Below are 18,785 nucleotides of genomic sequence, written 5' to 3'. Positions count from 1 at the left end.
TATTACAAAATGTTTTAGCTTCTATAAAAATGTGCTCTTGTGAAAAAAAATCTGTAGATCAAGTATTTACTTTATACATTTCACAGTACCTCACAATATGAACCGGTCCTTTGTGAAGAAGTCTTAAATCCAGTTTTGCATGTTTCAGTTTTAGTAAACAACCTGAGCTTTTGTGGGTTGATTGCAGTTCTGGAGTGAGTCCTACAGTGATCCAGGGAGAGTCTGAGAATGCATGAATACACCTGAGCAGGTGACAGAGCTGTGCAGCCACACCCTGCCTCACTGTGAAAGGCTTAAAGGAGCCACAGCAGTAAACTCATGGAAGTCTGTATTAAAGTCATGACTCCTCTGTCCATAAGGACACCAGAATGAAATGTGTAGAGAACAGAGTGAATCTTTGATGCTGTAATGAAGAAAGACAAGATATTCTTTTATAGATTTATATTGAAAAACAGGTGCTTTTGTGTACAAGAAGTGACTGTGTAGGTACAGTTTCAAATACAAATTGTGGCTAGTTTCACCCAGACATCACTGCTATACACTGGTAAGTGGTCAGACACAAGTATTTAGTTAGTTAAACCTGAGAAAATGTGACATCATTGTACTTTTTGTAAGCGCAGGAATTTAAAAGGACAAATTACATCAAGTTGCCAACTTATGGCAGAGTGAGGAGAGAAAACGATCTGCATCACAGCATTTAGGAACCGATGGCCTGAAGGTAACATTGCAGATTTTGGAATGTAGTACAGACTTATAAAGGAAAACAAAGTCTTTCTACTAATTATGATAGATCAGTACCTGACTGGACAATGCTTTTTTTCCAGTATGCTACAGGGTAAAAACCAAGACAAAGTTATCATAATCTTTGTTTATTTGTATAAAAAGACATGAAAGAACATGTATGCTTCATCTGCATGAAAGTGCTTTGATTACAACATTGTTAAAGAGAATAAAGATAATATGTTTTGAATGGCTGAATAAGAATCAAGAGGACTAATCAGACTGAATTATGTTTCTACAGTTTTGTCTTGATTTCGTATTAACATGCAACAGGGGACAGTCTGAGTGCAGGTAGGAGAACACTTCTCTCTTAACAAAAAAAGAATCATTTATGTGAATATGATAGCCTTAATGCCACTGCCAGGGAGAAAATGAGCTCAAGAACTTGGGCAATCTTTTTTCTTTTCACATAAAAATGATCAGTCTCATTGTCAGTCAAATCTGAGGAAGAGAACAATGGTAAACACCACTGGCTATGTTCAACACCATAACAGTACAAAAAACAAGCTAATTAAACAGAGCACTATCAAGCCAATTAGTGTAAAAGAAAAAAGTTAAAAAACAACATACAAACAAAAACAAACAAACTATTTAAAGTCTACAAACAGCAGTTTCAGGATATCTTCTTGAAGTTTCAGTTTCTAATACAAGTGTCAGCAGCTGTGAGAAATCTGGATGGACTGTCAGAAGTTCGTATCTGAACATTTCAAGTATCTTCAGGTCAGTGTGATCTCTGACAACTCTTTGGCATCAGTCACTCTGAAGACTCCCACTTTCTCTTTCTTCATGCTCCCCTTTTCTTTGTCTGAAAATACAAATAAGACTACTTCAAAACACAAAAATGGTTTGGTAATGGTATCTTCAAGATGAGGCTAGAGTTAAATGTCCCACCAAGGATTCCAACAGAGGGAATAAGGCATTTGCAGAGTGGACCAAGTGATGGCAGATTTGAATATGACTGGACTCCAAAATTTACAAAAGGTGGAAGATGAAATGCTGTCTCCAATAGGGACAAAACATCTTCTGTTTGATATGTAGGAGTCAGACCACTCTAAGGCTGTACAAGATTAAGATAGACTCAGTGCTGGAGTCTATTAGTCAGTGGTCAACTGTGTCCAAGTCTACAGACAAAGCCAACAATATGAGGATGGCGCACTCACCTGTGTCTGCAGGCCTGAGAATATAATTTGTTACCCTAATAAACACACTCTCAGTGCTGAGGTACTGTCTAAAGCCTGACTGAAACTTTTCATAAAGTTGGTTACCCTTCAGGGGTTGTGCAGAATTTTTGCCAAAAAAATAGTTCTAACTATAGTTCTTGACTCAGAGGGCCAGATTAGAGGGATTTCAAATCACACTTTGAGATACATTAACCATAGCAAGCAACCAATCAAACAACAACATCGAACAGTGCTAATGAATTTGAGCAGCAAGATATCCACAGGGCTTGGTGAAATCACAACAACTCACAGTTTAAGATGGTCGACTGTATTAAAAACAGCTCTGGAACTGTGCTAAGTACTCACCCAGCAAGTCACTGCGATCCAGCAAAATCTCCAGGTCCTTGTCACTGATCACTTTTCCCCTTGATGCTTTTACCTCCCTGAGTGGGACAGTTACACCCAAATGTTACACTCCTTTTACTGTATGTTATTTATGAAGACCCTTTCTAGGTCTTCTTTACAGGCTTTAACATGACTAGAAGATCATGTCTTACTTCTCAGTGCCTCTGGCTTTTAGGAGCTCCATCAACTCATCAAGATCAATGCAGCTTTTATTTTGGTTCAGCTCTGCCTTCCCACCTTTGAACTTATCTGTAGGGAAGAATAGCAACCGAAAAGAAAACAATCATCAAAAGTAGACCTTTGAAAAAATATTCCAGACTACCCTTGCTCTAGTGCTTGCCATTAAAAATGAAGTGCAAGATATGATCAATTGTGTTATAGAAAATAATACTATTACAGTGGAAGCAACCTTGTACATGTGGGTATCCTATTAAAATGAAGCTACTCACTCTTGTGAATGACCATCTGCTCCAGCTTCCTCTTGGCCGAAGCCCTCTCCAGGATCTTTTGGTCAATTGTGTTGGCTGTGACCAGGCGGTATACCACCACAGGTTTAGTTTGACCAATGCGGTGACAGCGGTCCTGAGCCTGCAGGTCTGCCTGGGGGTTCTGAGAGGGGTAGGAAGCATCACCACACACTGATTTAACACAATACATGTACAGGAAAGGCTTAGCATGGTAACAATGTTTATTAAACATGATTTTTAATTTGTACCGACCCAGTCACTGTCAAAAATGATGACTGTATCTGCAGCTGTGAGGTTGATCCCGAGTCCTCCAGCTCTGGTGCTCAGCAGGAACAAAAACACCTCTGGATCATTGGAAAACTTGGTCATCTGGGGTAAAAGAACAATGTTGTGAAGCAGTAGCATGGATGTGCTGAACTTTTAACAAATAAGGAAATCACAGTAATACACTACTGCTGATGCTCTGTTTAGCACGCCACTGTTCTGTTGATGCTACTGGACAACCAAAGCTAAACAACAGCTTAACTGGCTGGTCTAGCTAGCATATGTTAACATGCCATTATTCGCAATGATTGTGGACTGCACATCGGGACTCCAAACATAAAGATCAGGCTCACCAGAAACAGTGGATCCAATCACCATAGATATTTAATCACAGTATGTGTACTTGAATCAAAACCAAGCTATGCTTGGCCCAATCTGCCGCAAGTCTACTTCAGAGTGTTTTCTCTTGGAATCATTATGGTTACTGGTCCCTCAGTTAAGCTCATGGGTCTCCACAGTACATGGAACTGTTTGGCTATACAAAAAGTCCAACCACTATTCATCAAGTATAAAGACAGACTCCAAAATGACTAAACTAAAATGAAGAAAATGATTTATGGTAGGCTGAAACAAGGGTACATGTGACATAACAAAAAAGAGAAGGTTAAAATAAAATCTTTTGGAATTGTACTGTTCAGTGTGTCCTAGTCCCAGCCCTGTGCGTTTTAGGTATAATATCTAAGGCTAAAAGAATGCAGAATTATTGTGAGAAAATGGAAATTGGCCACATATTATCGTTTCAAACTCATGTCCAACATAGCAACTTGTGAGCAAGTTGTATTCAGACTCTGGTCTCAAACAACCTGCTCTGGAAAACACAAAGAACAACACACAGAAACACAGAGACTATTAACTTGTCTCATATAACACCCATCAATACAAACTTACTGTACCTCTCTGACAAAGTCCACTGTCAATGCACTCTTAATCATATGTTTATAACCATTCATCTAAACTTGTATGGGAATGGGAATCAAGTTCTCAACTGGAACTGGTGCCAAATTGTCAGAACTATTGGAATTGTATGACTGTCCTTTTATCAACACCTGCACACGTCACTCATCCGCCACAAGTAAATTCTCAGCCTGTGGAAAACACTGTGAGGCTTCATTCACAAAAAAAGATGATGTCAGGGTAAGAGTGGAAACACCAGCAATATGCTGAAACATTTTTCTACACAACAAAGGTTAAATTTCAGGGATGCCACTGTAGCAGCGCTCCCTGTAATGTTTCCAAATGTGCCGCCACTTGCAAAAGAACCATCCAAAAACCCGTCGGACGCAAAACAAAATCTCCAGATAGTAAATTTATTATACTATTGCATTATTATTATACTAAAAAAGAAAAATGAAGATTACAGGATTTACTTTACAGACAAAAGGTTCAGACTCGACAAACTGCGTTGCTTTGTAGCTTCTCTCACTCCAACTACACTTAATGAGACTGCTGTGAGGCAGTGAAGCAGAGCATTCCAATTAAAGGGAAAGTGTACTCTACACATCCAACCATATAAAATCTATTCTGCCCTTTTAAGTAAACATAATAGACTATACCACACAATTTCTTAACAAAATATTGTAAATTATAGACCATAATTTCTAAGTAAATTACTCAAATTACAACTTACACTATTAAACTTGGACTGATACTACTTTAGCAACCACTTCCAAACTGAGGTGCATATCCATTTCTGACAATAAATACCCTATATTATAACATTAGCACCATGCAGGCAGGCTTAGCAGATTTTTTATTTGACTAAAAATACCTAAATAAAAAAAAATGCTGTACAAATATTATTGACGCCAAAAACCTGTATAAGCCTACTTCCCCCCACATACAAAACTGATCAGGAATTGTTAAGGAAATCAATAAAGAACTGGAGCCATAAGCAAACTGATAATGGTATTTGTATCAATAAAATCTTAGCAATTTTCATTCTTATTATTATTGTTTGTATTATTAATTTATCTGTGAAGATAGAAGGTTAGGGCATGTAATGGGTGTGCAAAAGTTGTAAGTTCACTGAGAGCAGCAGCTTTGTTGCCCAGTGTTACATCTGTCCTAATAAGCTGAATAATACATCCAAACCTGCTCACAATGCTCTCCATTGTACAGTAAGTAAAGCATTTGTTTAAAACTTACATTTTCATCTCTGTCAGAGTAGGACATGCTGCCATCCAGTCGGCTGTACTGGAAGCCCCGAAGATAGCAATAATCCATCAAAATATCCAAGATGGATGTCATCTGGCTGAAGATCAGAACCTGGATCACAACAATCAATTACACTTTAGCATGGAGTAAACCAAAGGCTACAAACAGCATGTGCAGACGAGTGCTGATGCACATCCACTTTACATCAGCCTAATATACAAACCAAACCTTTCCCATGATGAAGCCAATATTTCACTTATCATCTTAAGATTTTAATTAACAATGGAAATCATCACAATTCAGCTCTGCAGTCATTGGTTGTTGTCTTGTACACCTGCAGGATGCTTTTACAAAAATCAGTGTATGCATTTTTAACTGGATGTTTTTCTCTTTGGTGAATATTTTTATTTGTTTGTGGACACCACGCCACACATTACTACCACAGGGCAGAATCAGTTCCATAACTCACTGTGTATTTGTTATTTGATGCCCTGTGTGCTTTCTCTCTCAGTTCATTAACTGGTGGCTTGAAACTCCCAGTAGAAGGCAATTTCACATCTTCAATTATATTCGGAATAGTACTCTATTGTGTGTGTTCCAAATGTAAAGTGATATTTGTTAACTGATGTCCAAATGCTTCCTGTTTTTTCTTAATTATTTTTTAGGTGTTTTATTAATCTCTATTGGTTAGAGACAGCGGAGGCAGACAGAAATGTAGTGGAATGACATGCAGCACATGGTCCGGTTGGCTGGGAGTCAAACCGCAGACTTGTTGCTCAAGGCATTTGCGCCCCTATTATTGTATGCATAACAGGTCACTCTGCTTCCTTGTTTTAAAAGAATATTATTATATATTCATTTCCATAAAAATCCCTTAAAAACCTACATAATTCATCAATATTTATGGCTAAATCAATCGATCATTAGCAATAACAAAATAACTTCAGATGTACTAATGGCTCATGGCATATTAAAGCCCCACAGATAACTGTATTTGTCATTAACTGATTTCTACTATAGTGCATACTGTCATAAAACACCTAACCCACCAGGAGTAAAATGTATTCTGGCCTCTACCCAACAGGGCTGCTAGTCATATTAGTTAGTTTGAAATCCCATAAAGTGACATTTAGCTGCTTATTTGGCTACTGATATCCTGTTTCACCTTGTGTCCCCTTTTCTTCAGTGCAGGCAGCAATTTGTCCAGCATAAGAAACTTCCCAGAGCTCTGCACCAGCTGCTCATCAATCTGTATGGAGGACAGCAGGATGGAGAGCAAGCAGGACAATGTGTGAAGAAGTCACAGGAGGAAGAGGAAATAAACTATTCACTGGCAATCACAACAACTGTGCATCTTCACTATCACTGCTGAAAAATATTCTCTTCCTGTTCATCTACATAAAACAACATGTACCATTTTTGCCTCCAACAACAAACACAGGGAATACTGATATAAACAACACCTTTATCACCAACATTACTATACAAAACAAGTGGGGGGAGGGGTGTGCATTACCTTGAACTCCTGTGTGGCAGGATCAAGGGGGTACTCCACCAGATAGGGGTGGTTGCAGCATCTCTTTAGTAACATGAGAATGTTCTGCAGCTTCAGGTTGATCTGAGCGTCCAGCGGGCTCTGGACATCCAGCACTGGAGGTGAGCTGGAGGAGGCCAGTGGAAACAAAGTGCGAGCTGAAGTTAGACTGATAAACAGTCACAGGTTGTGCCTTTCATGAAGTAAGGAAGTGCGATTTTTAGGGCCCCTAAAATTTGATGACTTTGATGCATCACTTGGGAAGACTCTGATTGGACTCACAAAATGTCAGGCAACAGCTCATTAAACTTTTTCCCCCACATACTGAACACTGCAGGAGCAACAATATGCCAGGCTGTGAACTTTACAACCAAGTCCAGTCTAAAATGACTGAACCACAAAAGTGTGATGGAAGTAGACTACTTTATGCCTGCAGTGTTTCCACTATATACATTGTGGCAGTGGCCCACCGCAGGACAATAAATGCCAACACTGCAATTTTATGAGGTTACAATAATGTGACACTGTAGAAGACTTTTAATTTGAAACAATGGTTACAGGAAGTAGAGACAGTGGGGGCACCTGGCTGAAGCAAAAGGTAGATAGCGAAAGAAGAGAAAAATAATGGTAGATTTTATCTGCTAACATTAAGTTAGATTGATGATATTCACTCTACTGGGACAAAGTTTTTACTGGCCTTGTACTGCCTCTGTGTGGCAGGCATTACAATTATTGTAAATTACTTTAGTTTCTATTTGAGATATGTATAGGCAGTACTGACCTCTGTTCAAGCTCGTTGTGGACCCTTGCCAAGTATTTCTCCAGGTCGTACAGTGTGTCTCCACCTTTTTCTTTGTAGTCCACCACCTTTCGAGTCCGACGCTTTGGCCTGCCGCTCGATGTCAGTGCTACAGGAGCCTCTGTCTGAATAGACCGAGAGGGTAAACCATTTCAGTCACTTAGCTTTTACTGGCACCTATTGATGGTGACTGAATTGTCCATCAGAAAAATCACCAATACCATTATTAATCCTTAATGTCAAATCAGGGATTCTGTAATAAAATGACAGAGGACAAGGCTGCACTGCTTCAACACTTTAAGCACTTCTCAAATAGGGCAAAGCAGGTTTAAATGAACAGCACCTTTCAATGCCAAAACAATTCAAAGTGTACCATGTTATGCAAAGAGAAAGAGAGACACAAGGCTGTATATAAAGACATGTAAACCAGAATAAGAATAATAATAATAATTTGATACCAATAATTTTGAAAAAGCTGAAAAAATAAATAGATGGCACTTTCAATGTAGCTGTAACTGTGGAGACTCCACTATGTGACTGAAAACTAACCACACAGAGACCAATTTACAGACCTTTACACTACATCAGTGAATGCAACATGGTGTTACCTTTTCCTGGCCAAGGATCTTGGCGATGGTCTTGTTGACCACAGCCGTGTAAAAGGCCTCCTGTTTGGCTGTCAGAGGAACATAAACAATGATCTCTTTCTTAGGAGGAACCTCCAGTGTCACGTCTGATTTCAGCCTCCTCAGCAAGAACGGAGTAAGAATCTACACCAACACAAAAATTTTAGGACATGCAGTTTTCTGTATCCACAGAAACCAATCCAGGTGTATTATTGATTATTTGATAAAAAAAAATCTCTGTAAGTGTAAATGACACAACATATGATGTGATGAGTAATTTTATGGTTTAACACTAAACAAATACAAATAACAGCTACTGGCAGTGAGTGTACAGAGAGCCATCATATAATGCTCTTTGTTAATACATTATAGCATGATGGTGATTTGGAAGACTGACCTGGTGTAACATGCTCAGGATGTTCTGTTCACGCTCAGCAGCCACCACACTCTCAGCCTCCCCAAGAGTGTTGATGTCAAACCATGACTCAAAGCTGCACAGTAAGCATGGTGAAAAAGAGGTTACTCGCTGCCGAGGTTACACCTGACCCATGCATTAAATCTGAACAATTAGCAACATACAGAGATAATAAATGTCACATCTGACTACATACAGTGCATTTTGAAAGTATTCAGACTACTCCACATTTTGTTGTGTTGCAGCCTTATGCTAAAATGAAAATAAATAAATAAAAATTCAATAGACACCCCATAATGAAAAATCAAAAACTGAATTTTAGGAATCTCTGCCAATTCATTAAAAAGGAAAAACTGAAATATCACATTGACATAAGTACTTAGACCCTTTGCTATTACACTTTAGCTCTGGTGTCTCAATTTCTCTTGATGTGTTAAATTCAACTAAGTGGACATGATTTGGAAAGGCACACACCTATCTATATAAGGTGTCACAGCTGAGCTGACAATATATATCAGACATTCTGTATTCTGATTGGGTGGTTAGTAGATGTGGGTAATAACAGTAGCCACAATGTGAGAATTTGATCTTGTTTGGTTTCCAAAGCTTTGAGTCAACCATCAGTGGATGTGTGTCACAAATAGATCTAGAAGCACTGTTTGGACTGAAGACACCAAACAAACTGTTATTCAATAGAGTGCACTGTGGCTTAATTCCAGTAAAAGACAAATAGAGATTATGTGGTCCAAATAGGACTTTGCCAGTCACCCTTTCAGAATCAATGGTCAACCTGAGGAAGGTGGAAATAACTTAAAGTACAGAAGAATATTCCTAAATGGTTTAACTGACTGTTTCTCTGTGAATGTTATGTCTCAGATATGGGCATTTTGATTACATTTTGAAGTCAATTAATTACACCAATTTAAGTCGATTAGTCATGACGTCATCGTTAACACGTGCCCTCCATCCAAACCAAAGTAATAATACGTTCCTATGTCAAGTCATATTTTTTGCACTGTAGAGTACAGATGCACTAACTTTACTTCCCAAGCCCTACTCATCTATAACGCACTTCAGACTAGTTCTCAGCAGTGTATCTTATCTAAACCTGAAATGTTCCAGTTACCATCGATGTAACAGCAGGTGACGTGTAAGCTGTCCAGACGTCAGCTGTTACTGCTACTTTCTTGGCTTCCATCAAGCTCTTTTTCAGAGCTGTAGCTGCTTATCATCTGAGTCACCAAAGCTATTTGTTATTTGTTTCTGTCATTAGCTGTCACATGACTGTTTAGGTGCAATAAACCCATAAACCCGGCTGTCGGTCGCATGGCTCCACATTAAAACATTTTCACCCGACTACCTTCTGAATGTTTCAAATCACGTCACAGTCACTTTATATATTGTTAAACCTCTAATCTCAAATCAGATGAGGATTTTTGTCGTCACACATCTGGATCTTCTGTAAACAGAGAAACAAGCTAAGCAAACAGCCGCGCTCAATGTCCAAGTCAGAGAAACTTTGATTTTTTAAATATGAAACTGCTTTATTCCATGAGACCTCTGTAAATAATTGAGCTCCCAGTAGAAACCTCCTGAACGATGAACACTGAAGGAATCCTCACCTAAAAACAAGCTAAACATCTAGAAACAACATGAGCTAATGTTAACAGCAGCTTGGTTAACACCCCGCATGCCCTTACTAAACTGATTTTGAACATGAAACTATTAAAACAATAACTCCTGCAAAGACCATTAAACAATCCCCACCCTACTGGTCTAATGCTGTAATTCACTTCTTTTTATTGCCGATTTCTGTTCCAGTCTTTTGTTTGCATCATACAGCGTGAGAGCAGAGAACCTATGTAGGACTATGTTTACTGTGTCGAATAATCAACTCATCAATTATTCATGCCATTCCCTATTACGTCTTATTATTACATAAATAACAGATAGATATTCTATATTTAATAGCTTTGGAGTAAGTCAGCACATTTGACCAGAAGTCTATAAATCTCACATCAAAAGTATAACATCATTGGAGTGGTAACCCAAGTGAGCTGGTGACGGCTGCCCACTGGCTCAGTGAACTACAGAATGTTTCTGGTAACAAGAAGTCAATGTGAATGTGTTTTCTTACATTTTCTGTTTAGTATTTTAGTACTCACATTCTTAGCACTGTATGTGAAAATTGGCCAAAAAAAAACTTTTAACCTTGTTGGACAGACAAGAAGAAGAAAACAATTCTTTTCTATTTTCAAAGAATTAATATAAAACCAATCCTGCATCTGGCTACAACTGGACATAGAGAGAAGTCTTGGCATTATCATTATATGAAAGTGCTCTCTGCAGTCTGTCTTTAAACTGAGCAGCAGTACTGTGCTCAGCACTCAGTAATCAATGTCTAGAGAAATCACCTCTTGAGGTCATCAAAGACCTCTGGCAGGAGGAAGTTGAGGAGGGACCAGAGCTCAGCGAGATTGTTCTGCAGCGGTGTCCCTGTCAGCAGCAGCTTGTTATCGGTGGGAAACATCTTCAGCTCCCGGACCAGCCGACAGTTGAGGTTTTTGATCCGGTGACCTTCGTCCACTATCAGGTACTTCCACTGAAAGCGCTAGAGCAGAAAACAGACATTGGCCTGGCTTTATATACAACATTCATGATAACAGTCAAACAGGACTATAACTTACGGTGAATTTCATAATCTAGTAATCTGATGATTATTTTCTTGATCTTAATCAATTCATTATTTTGTTTTTTGTGTTTTTTTTTTTTTGGTTTTGTTTTTTGTGTCAGAAAATAGTGATACATATAAAAACATGTTGTGCTCAAATTGTCAATTGAGGCTTTAACTAGTGATAAATGTTTGGAAACTTTACTTGGGAAAAAAAAGGCTAAAATAATGTTGATGTGTATTCGAAAGGCACTTTATTTATGTTAGATCCTCATCAATGGCAACCTCAAACCTCCATGTTTACCTGTTGTCTTGATAAATTCTGCATAAATGTACATTTTCACAGCACTAATTAATTACAACCACAGTCATATTAATCTCACCACTCTACTGATTTTGTTAAATAGTTGAAAAACTACAGTTTTCATTCACTAATGTATCATACTCTGGTGTGGTTTAATAATGCATTCTAATCTATTATGAATACAAAACTTCAATTATCTGACAAATATTTTGTCCCTGTAAAACATGCATGTTTCAATCACATGTGAACTGGAATAACGGTTTAAAAAAGGATGGGCAGAGATCCTACCTGGAGGAATTTTCTGTCAATCATGGAGATCTCAAAGGAAGTGATAACCACAGGAAACATGCTGAGGGGCCCCTGAGGCCTGCGGATCTGCTTCAGTAATTTGGCCCTCTCTGGCTGGGGGCCGTGGTAAAGCAGCACAGACACCTGAGACAAACACATGACCCAGCCTGCTGAGTTAAAGTTTGGATCTGAAAAATCACTTTAATGTGGTGTGAGATTAGTTCACTCAGTAAAATGTACAGTCAAATTTACAATGAAATTACTATTATTAATTGACTGAAACACATACAAATCATATGTGAGCTGTATGTGTTTCAGGGACCAATCAGACTTCCACAAGTCTAACGAGATGAGGCTCATCTCATAACACTTAATCTTCTCTGAACCATGTAGCCTCTTACCTCTGGTGTAAAGCGCTTGAATTCATTGATCCAGTTGGGCAGAGTGGAGAGAGGGGCAACCACCAGGAAGGGGCCCATCACTTTCTTTTCTATCATCATGGCAATGTGAGCAATGCACTGGATGGTCTTTCCCAGTCCCATCTCATCAGCAAGGATCCCATTGATGCCATTTTCCCACAACATCTGGCAGTACAGAGGAAACAGTGCAGACTGACTTTTTACACTCTGCATCACTGAATACCAAAAGGCATTCACTGGGTTATTGTGCTGAACTCTGCCAGTTCATGGTGTAGTGATGAGCGGCATGCTTGTCCACTGTTATTACACACTATTATCACACATCTGTTGTGTAATAAAACAAACACTTTTCTGGGGAGCAGGTGTCAAAACTGGAAAACAGGGCTTCTGCCATGCATCATGACTGCAGTGGTAGGTACTGCTGGTGGGTTTTCCTGTCAGAAGCCGCAGCCCTCTACATGATTTGTTCTATGTGAAGGGTAGAAGTCTAATGCATAATGGGAAGGGTGGTATCTTGAGTTTTTGGAGTTTGATGCATTACCAGGACTGTACCTGACTATTTTTGTCAGTCAACTCTGATTCAGGGTTCATTATGAAAACTTGACTATTCTGGAGTGAAGGGGGGCAGAAATTCTTATGCCACAGAACTGTAAATGTGTAACAGTAACTTGTACCCATACTACTGAACAATAAGACTGTAACATTAACATGCTGATAAGTAGTGACACACATTTAGCAAATACTGTAAACACTACCAAAGTGCACTGGTTTTAGAAAAGCTTAACAATTTTAACATTAACCTGCAACATCTTAACAGGTATAAAAGTAATTAAAGGTCCAGGTCAGATGTATGTGTAATTTTCACAATGAAGCATCTTTAGGTTCTTATGGCTTTTCTGATCAAATCTGGGGTGGATCTGGTAAACCCACTAGGAGGAGTACATCAAAGTATAAATCATCTTATTACTTGTTGCTGGTTGCTTGCACTAGGACTATACCTGACTGTTGGCATATAGATGTCTTCAGGTCAGGACTTTTATCAAACATATGAAGTTTAGGGCAGACTGGACAGTGCATGTATGTTACAGCAACTTCCTGTTTCACCCTGGTTCCCCCGACAAAAAGCTAGTAGGATTTTTTTATTGAGTTTTTGGAATATTGCAGTAAAAAATAGCTCTATGACAAACAAAAGTGTTGATACTTGCATGTTTGGTTCAGCAAACTCACAAATGAACACCACTGTTTTGATTTTTGAAGCCTGAATAAAACTGCCAGAGGTAAAAAGTTCATATTAGGCTATAACCAAACTACATCACTGTGGCATGACTTCAAGAGATTAAAAGTCTGCATGTCTCTGCTGCAAGGATTTGAACCAGGTTTCTAATATGTCCAGGGTTTCCTGAACAGTGTAATAACTGCTTTAAATTCCATCTTCTGAGAGAGATCATGTTATATAATCCAAAGTACCATCTGCTAAATGGACTTTAAGCTGAGACTGTTTTGTCAAGTACTTTTTCCAAGGTGAACTCTGTCACCCCTAAAGTCAACTAACTGGACTAAAAACATCTACACTGCAGAGGGATGGATGGGATCAATCCAACATGAATGAGTACGAATGAGTAAATAATCAGGTTCCACAATCCCATGCTGGCCCAGCCCCACTCACCCTCAGCCACTCGATGCCTTCAATCTGGTACCATCTCATGACCCCTCCGGTGAAGAGCTGTGGCTGCTGGGTGGGGACCGGCTGGCCGTTCACCTTCCTGTGAGGATGCAGGAGATGCTTGGCGTTGTCTCGCACCGTCTCTGACAGGCGGTTCTTGATGTCTTGGTTGGAGTCACTCATCTTCTCAATATCCTCAGCCTCTAACTTTTTCTGGGTCGGTGCCTAGTTTTAAAATAAGATGTTTGATATATATATGTATGGTTGGATGTGTTCACTGACTCAACTGTAAAAGAAAAATATATATATCCTACTGTGCCCATACCCCTCCATTCATTTTTCTGTTTTCTGAAATGTATTGACATCTCATCTACCCAGAGAAAAAATGGACCCTTACCACCTCTTCCACTTTTGCCTTCTTAGTTTGCGACATGATTTCCTGGAAGACCAAATCAAGCAGAGCCAATGTGAGACTCAGTAAATGACAAATACAAAACAGACAAAGAAGAAGTCAAATGAGACCTTACTTCTTTTGACATGACATCTGATATTTTGTAGTCTTCGTCCCTCCTCCTCTTCTTTTTATCTAGTTCCACAGGAAACAGTCCGACACATGACAAGTTTTTTCATATTTGGATTTGTAAGTATAGTTACTTAAACCGTTAAATTGTAAATATGTGTAATTATTGAGAATTGCTCTCCATTAACAACTTTTCATTCAATATTTAATTCAAGATCAAATGTCAGGATCTACTCACCTTTGTCAGGCTCCGCACTGTTTGTGCTCTGCATTTAAAAGACAAACAGACTTCCATCAGTGAGTTGTACAGTATTTTAATGCTAAGCTCAAATGTTTTAGAGTAAAATGCCCCCAACCTTCTTGGCCCTCTTTTCCAGTTTCTCCTTTCTGAGTTTCTCCTGAAATGTTGGCAGGAAAACAGGGTGTGAATGTCTGCAGCCAGCAGGTCCAAACACAGCACAGGTATTACTTGTAGGAGTTTCACATGGTGTTCACACACACTCTACCTCATTCTGTTGTTGTTCCATTTTGGTCAGCAGGAATTTAGAGTAGATGTTGCTCTTCTGAAGCAGATGCTGCAGTCTCTTAAACCGCATATCATGAGAATCCCTCTGCCACGATTCCCGAGCCTTAAGAATCACATATTAATGACACAGATCTCAGTGTTGGAAAAAGACAGGGGCTGGATATCATCTCAACATCTGATACCATATAATGACATTTGTTCAATATTTAAAGCTACAAAACTTTTTTCTGATGTTTTATGGTTGAAATATACTCCAACACATATCTTGATGTGAAGAGGTGCTGTCAAAGACTGGCAGCAGCGCAGATGTTCCCCTCTAGTTTCAGGATGTGCCACACCCTTCTAACCAATCAGAAAAGGCCAAAGTCAAGAGCGGAAGCTCACGGCTGTTACTCAGTATGTGAACAAGCTTCTGGTCTACTACTCCTCTCACACCAAGGCTTGAAGCCAGTATTAGCTGCTGAAGATGTCACTATGGCCAACTTACAGGCTAGCAAGCTCCTGATTCCTGGAATAGCTGAGACAGTGAATATGTCCAGGATGTAGGTAAAGGACTGGGTGGTGCAGGGGGAAGGAAGTGGGAGGACTGGTGTCCTTTAGTTTCTATTCACCTGCTAGCACTAGCTTGATTTCCAGAAGTTGCATGTTGCAGCCTTAACTTTGAGGGATGTTGTTCTACAAAAAATGTCTTTAACAAAGAAGCCCAAGTTGTCAAACTGTTAATGTTATCAGGGCAGCCATAAATGTATTTTATTTATTTATAGTTTTACTGAGAATTCAATACCCAGGCCTAGACATAATTTAAAAAAAAAAAGAAACTGACCTTTTCCATCATCTCCCTCTCTTTCCTTTCACCTTCCTCCATCAGCTGCTTCTCTTCTTCCTCCATTTCCTTTGTGATAACGACTTCAGATGTCATACTCTCAGCTTTCACAATGTCATCTACAAAGAAGCAACAGTGACAGTCAAGTTTCAAATCACATCTCATCAGACTTTTTTCTCTGACAGAACCTGTTTCTTTCCAGCTTGATCAGCTTTCATAAGATAAATGTAGGTATGACACTGTCCTGATGGAATTCTGTTAATAATGTAGGTTTAACCACATCATCATCACCTGGAACTTAAACAACACAATAGCAACACAATTAAACTTAGGTTAGTTGAGGACTATCACTCAGTTAGCTACTCTGGGGCCTCTGGGGGTCACAGGTTGGAGTTCACTGTGACTGACCATGCCCTGCGATAGACTGGTGATCTGTCCAGGGTGTACCCTGCCTCTCGCCCGATGTCAGCTGAGATAGGCCCCAGCCCCCCTCGCGACCATCAACGGATAAGCGGTATAGATAATGAATGAATGAATGAATGAATTACTCTGACGGACCATTGGCGGCTCTGGTCTCCATGGTTGTGCCCAGTGGCTCTTCAGATTCATCTGGTTTGGGGCAGTGAGGGGACGCACTACGACTTTCTTCCTTCACGCTGTAAGTATAGGAAGAACAGAGTGAAAGCCACGTCAAGTTGTTTTTTTTTTTGCTGGCTTTACAGGAGCAGGACAAACTGTATTCACAAGTTTGAAATCATCTAAATTTGTAGAACATTCATGTTACAGAACGTGACCAACATAAACGATGTGAATCCTGGGAGTACAGCCTACAATAAGAAAACGTTGACATCTTTAGACTATATGTTAGATAAAAACATGAATCAAACATGAGAAATACAAATAAGGCCTTCCTACGGACACTGCTCCATTCCTTAACATCTCAGGTAGCTCAGACATTTTCGCTGCAATGACATTGTGATATCCAACTCGAAACTTATAAGTTCGATCATTTTACATACCAGCTCATTGTTTCCAACAGCGAAGCAGGCGATTGAGCTGTGAAGTCGCGGGGAGATAGAGATGTACCTAGTTGACGTTTTACAAGTCACCAAAAGAAATAACCACTTGTCGCAAGTTACACAAGCGAGTCACTCAGCCGATCACAAGCTAACTGTGAAGTATTTAAGTAATCGAACTACCGAACTAACATACGATATGATTAAGATTTCTGAAAGTGCCGTGCCGGACTGCAGGTATCCCGTTATACTCCTAAATTACACCTTATCTAAAAAATAAGAGGACATACAAAGTCAGCCTCTTTGTGGCTCCACGTTACCGCTCTGCCGTGAGTCCCAGCCTTCAGCAGTAGGAAGCTGACGCACACAACAAGTGTACGTCCGGACAATACCTTTCAAAATCAAAGTGCTTAGCGCAACGTTACACTCGAGTGCGGCCTGGAGAGGGCGTTATTATTTTTTATTTTGAAGTCAGACTCACTTTTCTTTCCGCCATTTTCTACCTAAACTCGTCTAACCTGACGCAGCTGGGAGTGGGCGGGGCTACTCCATTTCGCGCCAGTTCGGACGAAACTACTGCATGTGAAACAGGGTTTTTATGTGATTTAAGAGAGAGAGTAGATAGTGCAGTCTTTTAGAAGTAAATGCGATCATAATAAGGATTAAAAGTATTTGTAAGTACCACATTAGGTGAACGGCGTATTTACAGACTACAGACTAATTCGCGTATTAACACAACAATTTTAATAGCACAGCCACCCCTCTGAAAGCACTTTAGTGCCACACCTGATGTGATGTTTCCCGCGAACGTAGGATGTGGGATAAACGTTTATCCATGTGTAGAGTAAATAAGGTTATCATGTAGACTGCATTCTCGTCTTGACGTGTGTTTAAAAAGAATTGCAAACAAACAATTCTTCAGATAAATACTTTGTTTGTATGGCTTATATGTTTATCAACATACATTAATCACAGTTTCTCTAAATGTGTCGGTGTAAGCCAGCTGGCAAATTTCCAGCTGCAGTACTTTGGCAAGATGTTTCAACCACCAACATGATAAAATTTACAGACACCACAGAAGACAGCAACAGCAACAAATGAGACAAGACAAAAACATAGGCCATGAAAAGCAACTGAAAGCAGCAAAACATTTGTACAATAATACAGCAATAACAAACACCATTTCGACATATATATAGCCGAGCAGCATAAAGCATCAAAACACCAACCACAAGCATCCTGCAGTAGTAAACTGTAGCTTTAAATAAGAGTAATCAATACGTTGATCTTGATAGTAAAAAGATAGTAAAAGATGCAGTTACAAGTTAGTAAAAATGGTAATATATGCCTGATACATCATGCAACAGAGAGTTGTGAGACACAATCATAAATGAACATATCAGATTGCTGGTAAAATATTGTAGGTATTCCATGCATACCCAAGCCACACACAACTGACCCTTGTGGCAATGGGCAAAGAATATGGAAAAAGTTAGACACAGAGAAAACAGTAATGACAACAGTAATAATAAAACTAGCAATGTGCCATCATGTGATCTTTATTTTATTATCTTTGATTCCACCTTGCAAACGACCATATTAACCATAACAACCTCTGAAATCTTAGTTATATAACTGTTTAACAACCTCAGTTGCAAAATTACATATGAATGCAATGATCATCCCTCACCTAAAATATTGTATAACAAGCTGGACTGAAGCACAACATACAACACTGAAGCCCATTTTCTCTCTGTGATCTTGATGTTTTGCAGGCTGTTGAGATTTGATGAGAAGAGAAAAACCCATTTCTTACCATCTCTGCAATAACTGGCAAATATGACGTACCATAATCTTACAAAAATATAGATACCTGCCTGATATTTGAGAA

At 39.3% G+C, this 18,785-nt stretch overlaps 1 protein-coding gene across 1 annotated transcript; it reads right to left on the bottom strand.

Moving 5' to 3' along the window:
* Positions 1 to 853: 853 nt before the first annotated feature.
* hells (helicase, lymphoid specific) lies at positions 854 to 17,246 on the bottom strand. The gene is made up of 23 exons (XM_018694072.2): positions 16,898 to 17,246; positions 16,437 to 16,534; positions 15,879 to 15,997; positions 15,036 to 15,158; positions 14,886 to 14,927; positions 14,768 to 14,795; positions 14,537 to 14,595; positions 14,407 to 14,448; positions 14,013 to 14,234; positions 12,329 to 12,511; positions 11,928 to 12,071; positions 11,079 to 11,275; positions 8,647 to 8,740; positions 8,232 to 8,393; positions 7,606 to 7,748; positions 6,807 to 6,951; positions 6,456 to 6,539; positions 5,282 to 5,401; positions 3,065 to 3,181; positions 2,795 to 2,954; positions 2,498 to 2,594; positions 2,307 to 2,383; positions 854 to 1,585 (listed from the first exon to the last, which is right to left on the bottom strand). Exons 1-23 carry the CDS (start codon positions 16,903 to 16,905, stop codon positions 1,497 to 1,499), a joined length of 2,553 nt encoding a protein of 850 aa, XP_018549588.1. The 5' UTR covers positions 16,906 to 17,246; the 3' UTR covers positions 854 to 1,496.
* Positions 17,247 to 18,785: the final 1,539 nt, after the last annotated feature.

This window comes from Lates calcarifer, linkage group LG16_LG22 (assembly GCF_001640805.2).
Source record: "Lates calcarifer isolate ASB-BC8 linkage group LG16_LG22, TLL_Latcal_v3, whole genome shotgun sequence".
In the NCBI taxonomy this organism is placed as follows: domain Eukaryota; kingdom Metazoa; phylum Chordata; class Actinopteri; family Centropomidae; genus Lates; species Lates calcarifer.
Note: the sequence above shows the minus strand (reverse complement) of the source record. Positions and strands in the feature narration are given on the sequence as shown.

What these genes read in the sequence shown, in the direction of transcription:
- hells (XM_018694072.2), bottom strand. An exon ending in GGAGACCAGAGCCGCCAATG is followed by an intron (nt 15,998 to 16,436) that starts GTCCGTCAGAGT and finishes GCTTCTTTGTAG; the next exon opens with ATGACATTGTGAAAGCTGAG. An exon ending in AAGGCATCGAGTGGCTGAGG is followed by an intron (nt 12,512 to 14,012) that starts GTGAGTGGGGCT and finishes CTGTACTGCCAG; the next exon opens with ATGTTGTGGGAAAATGGCAT.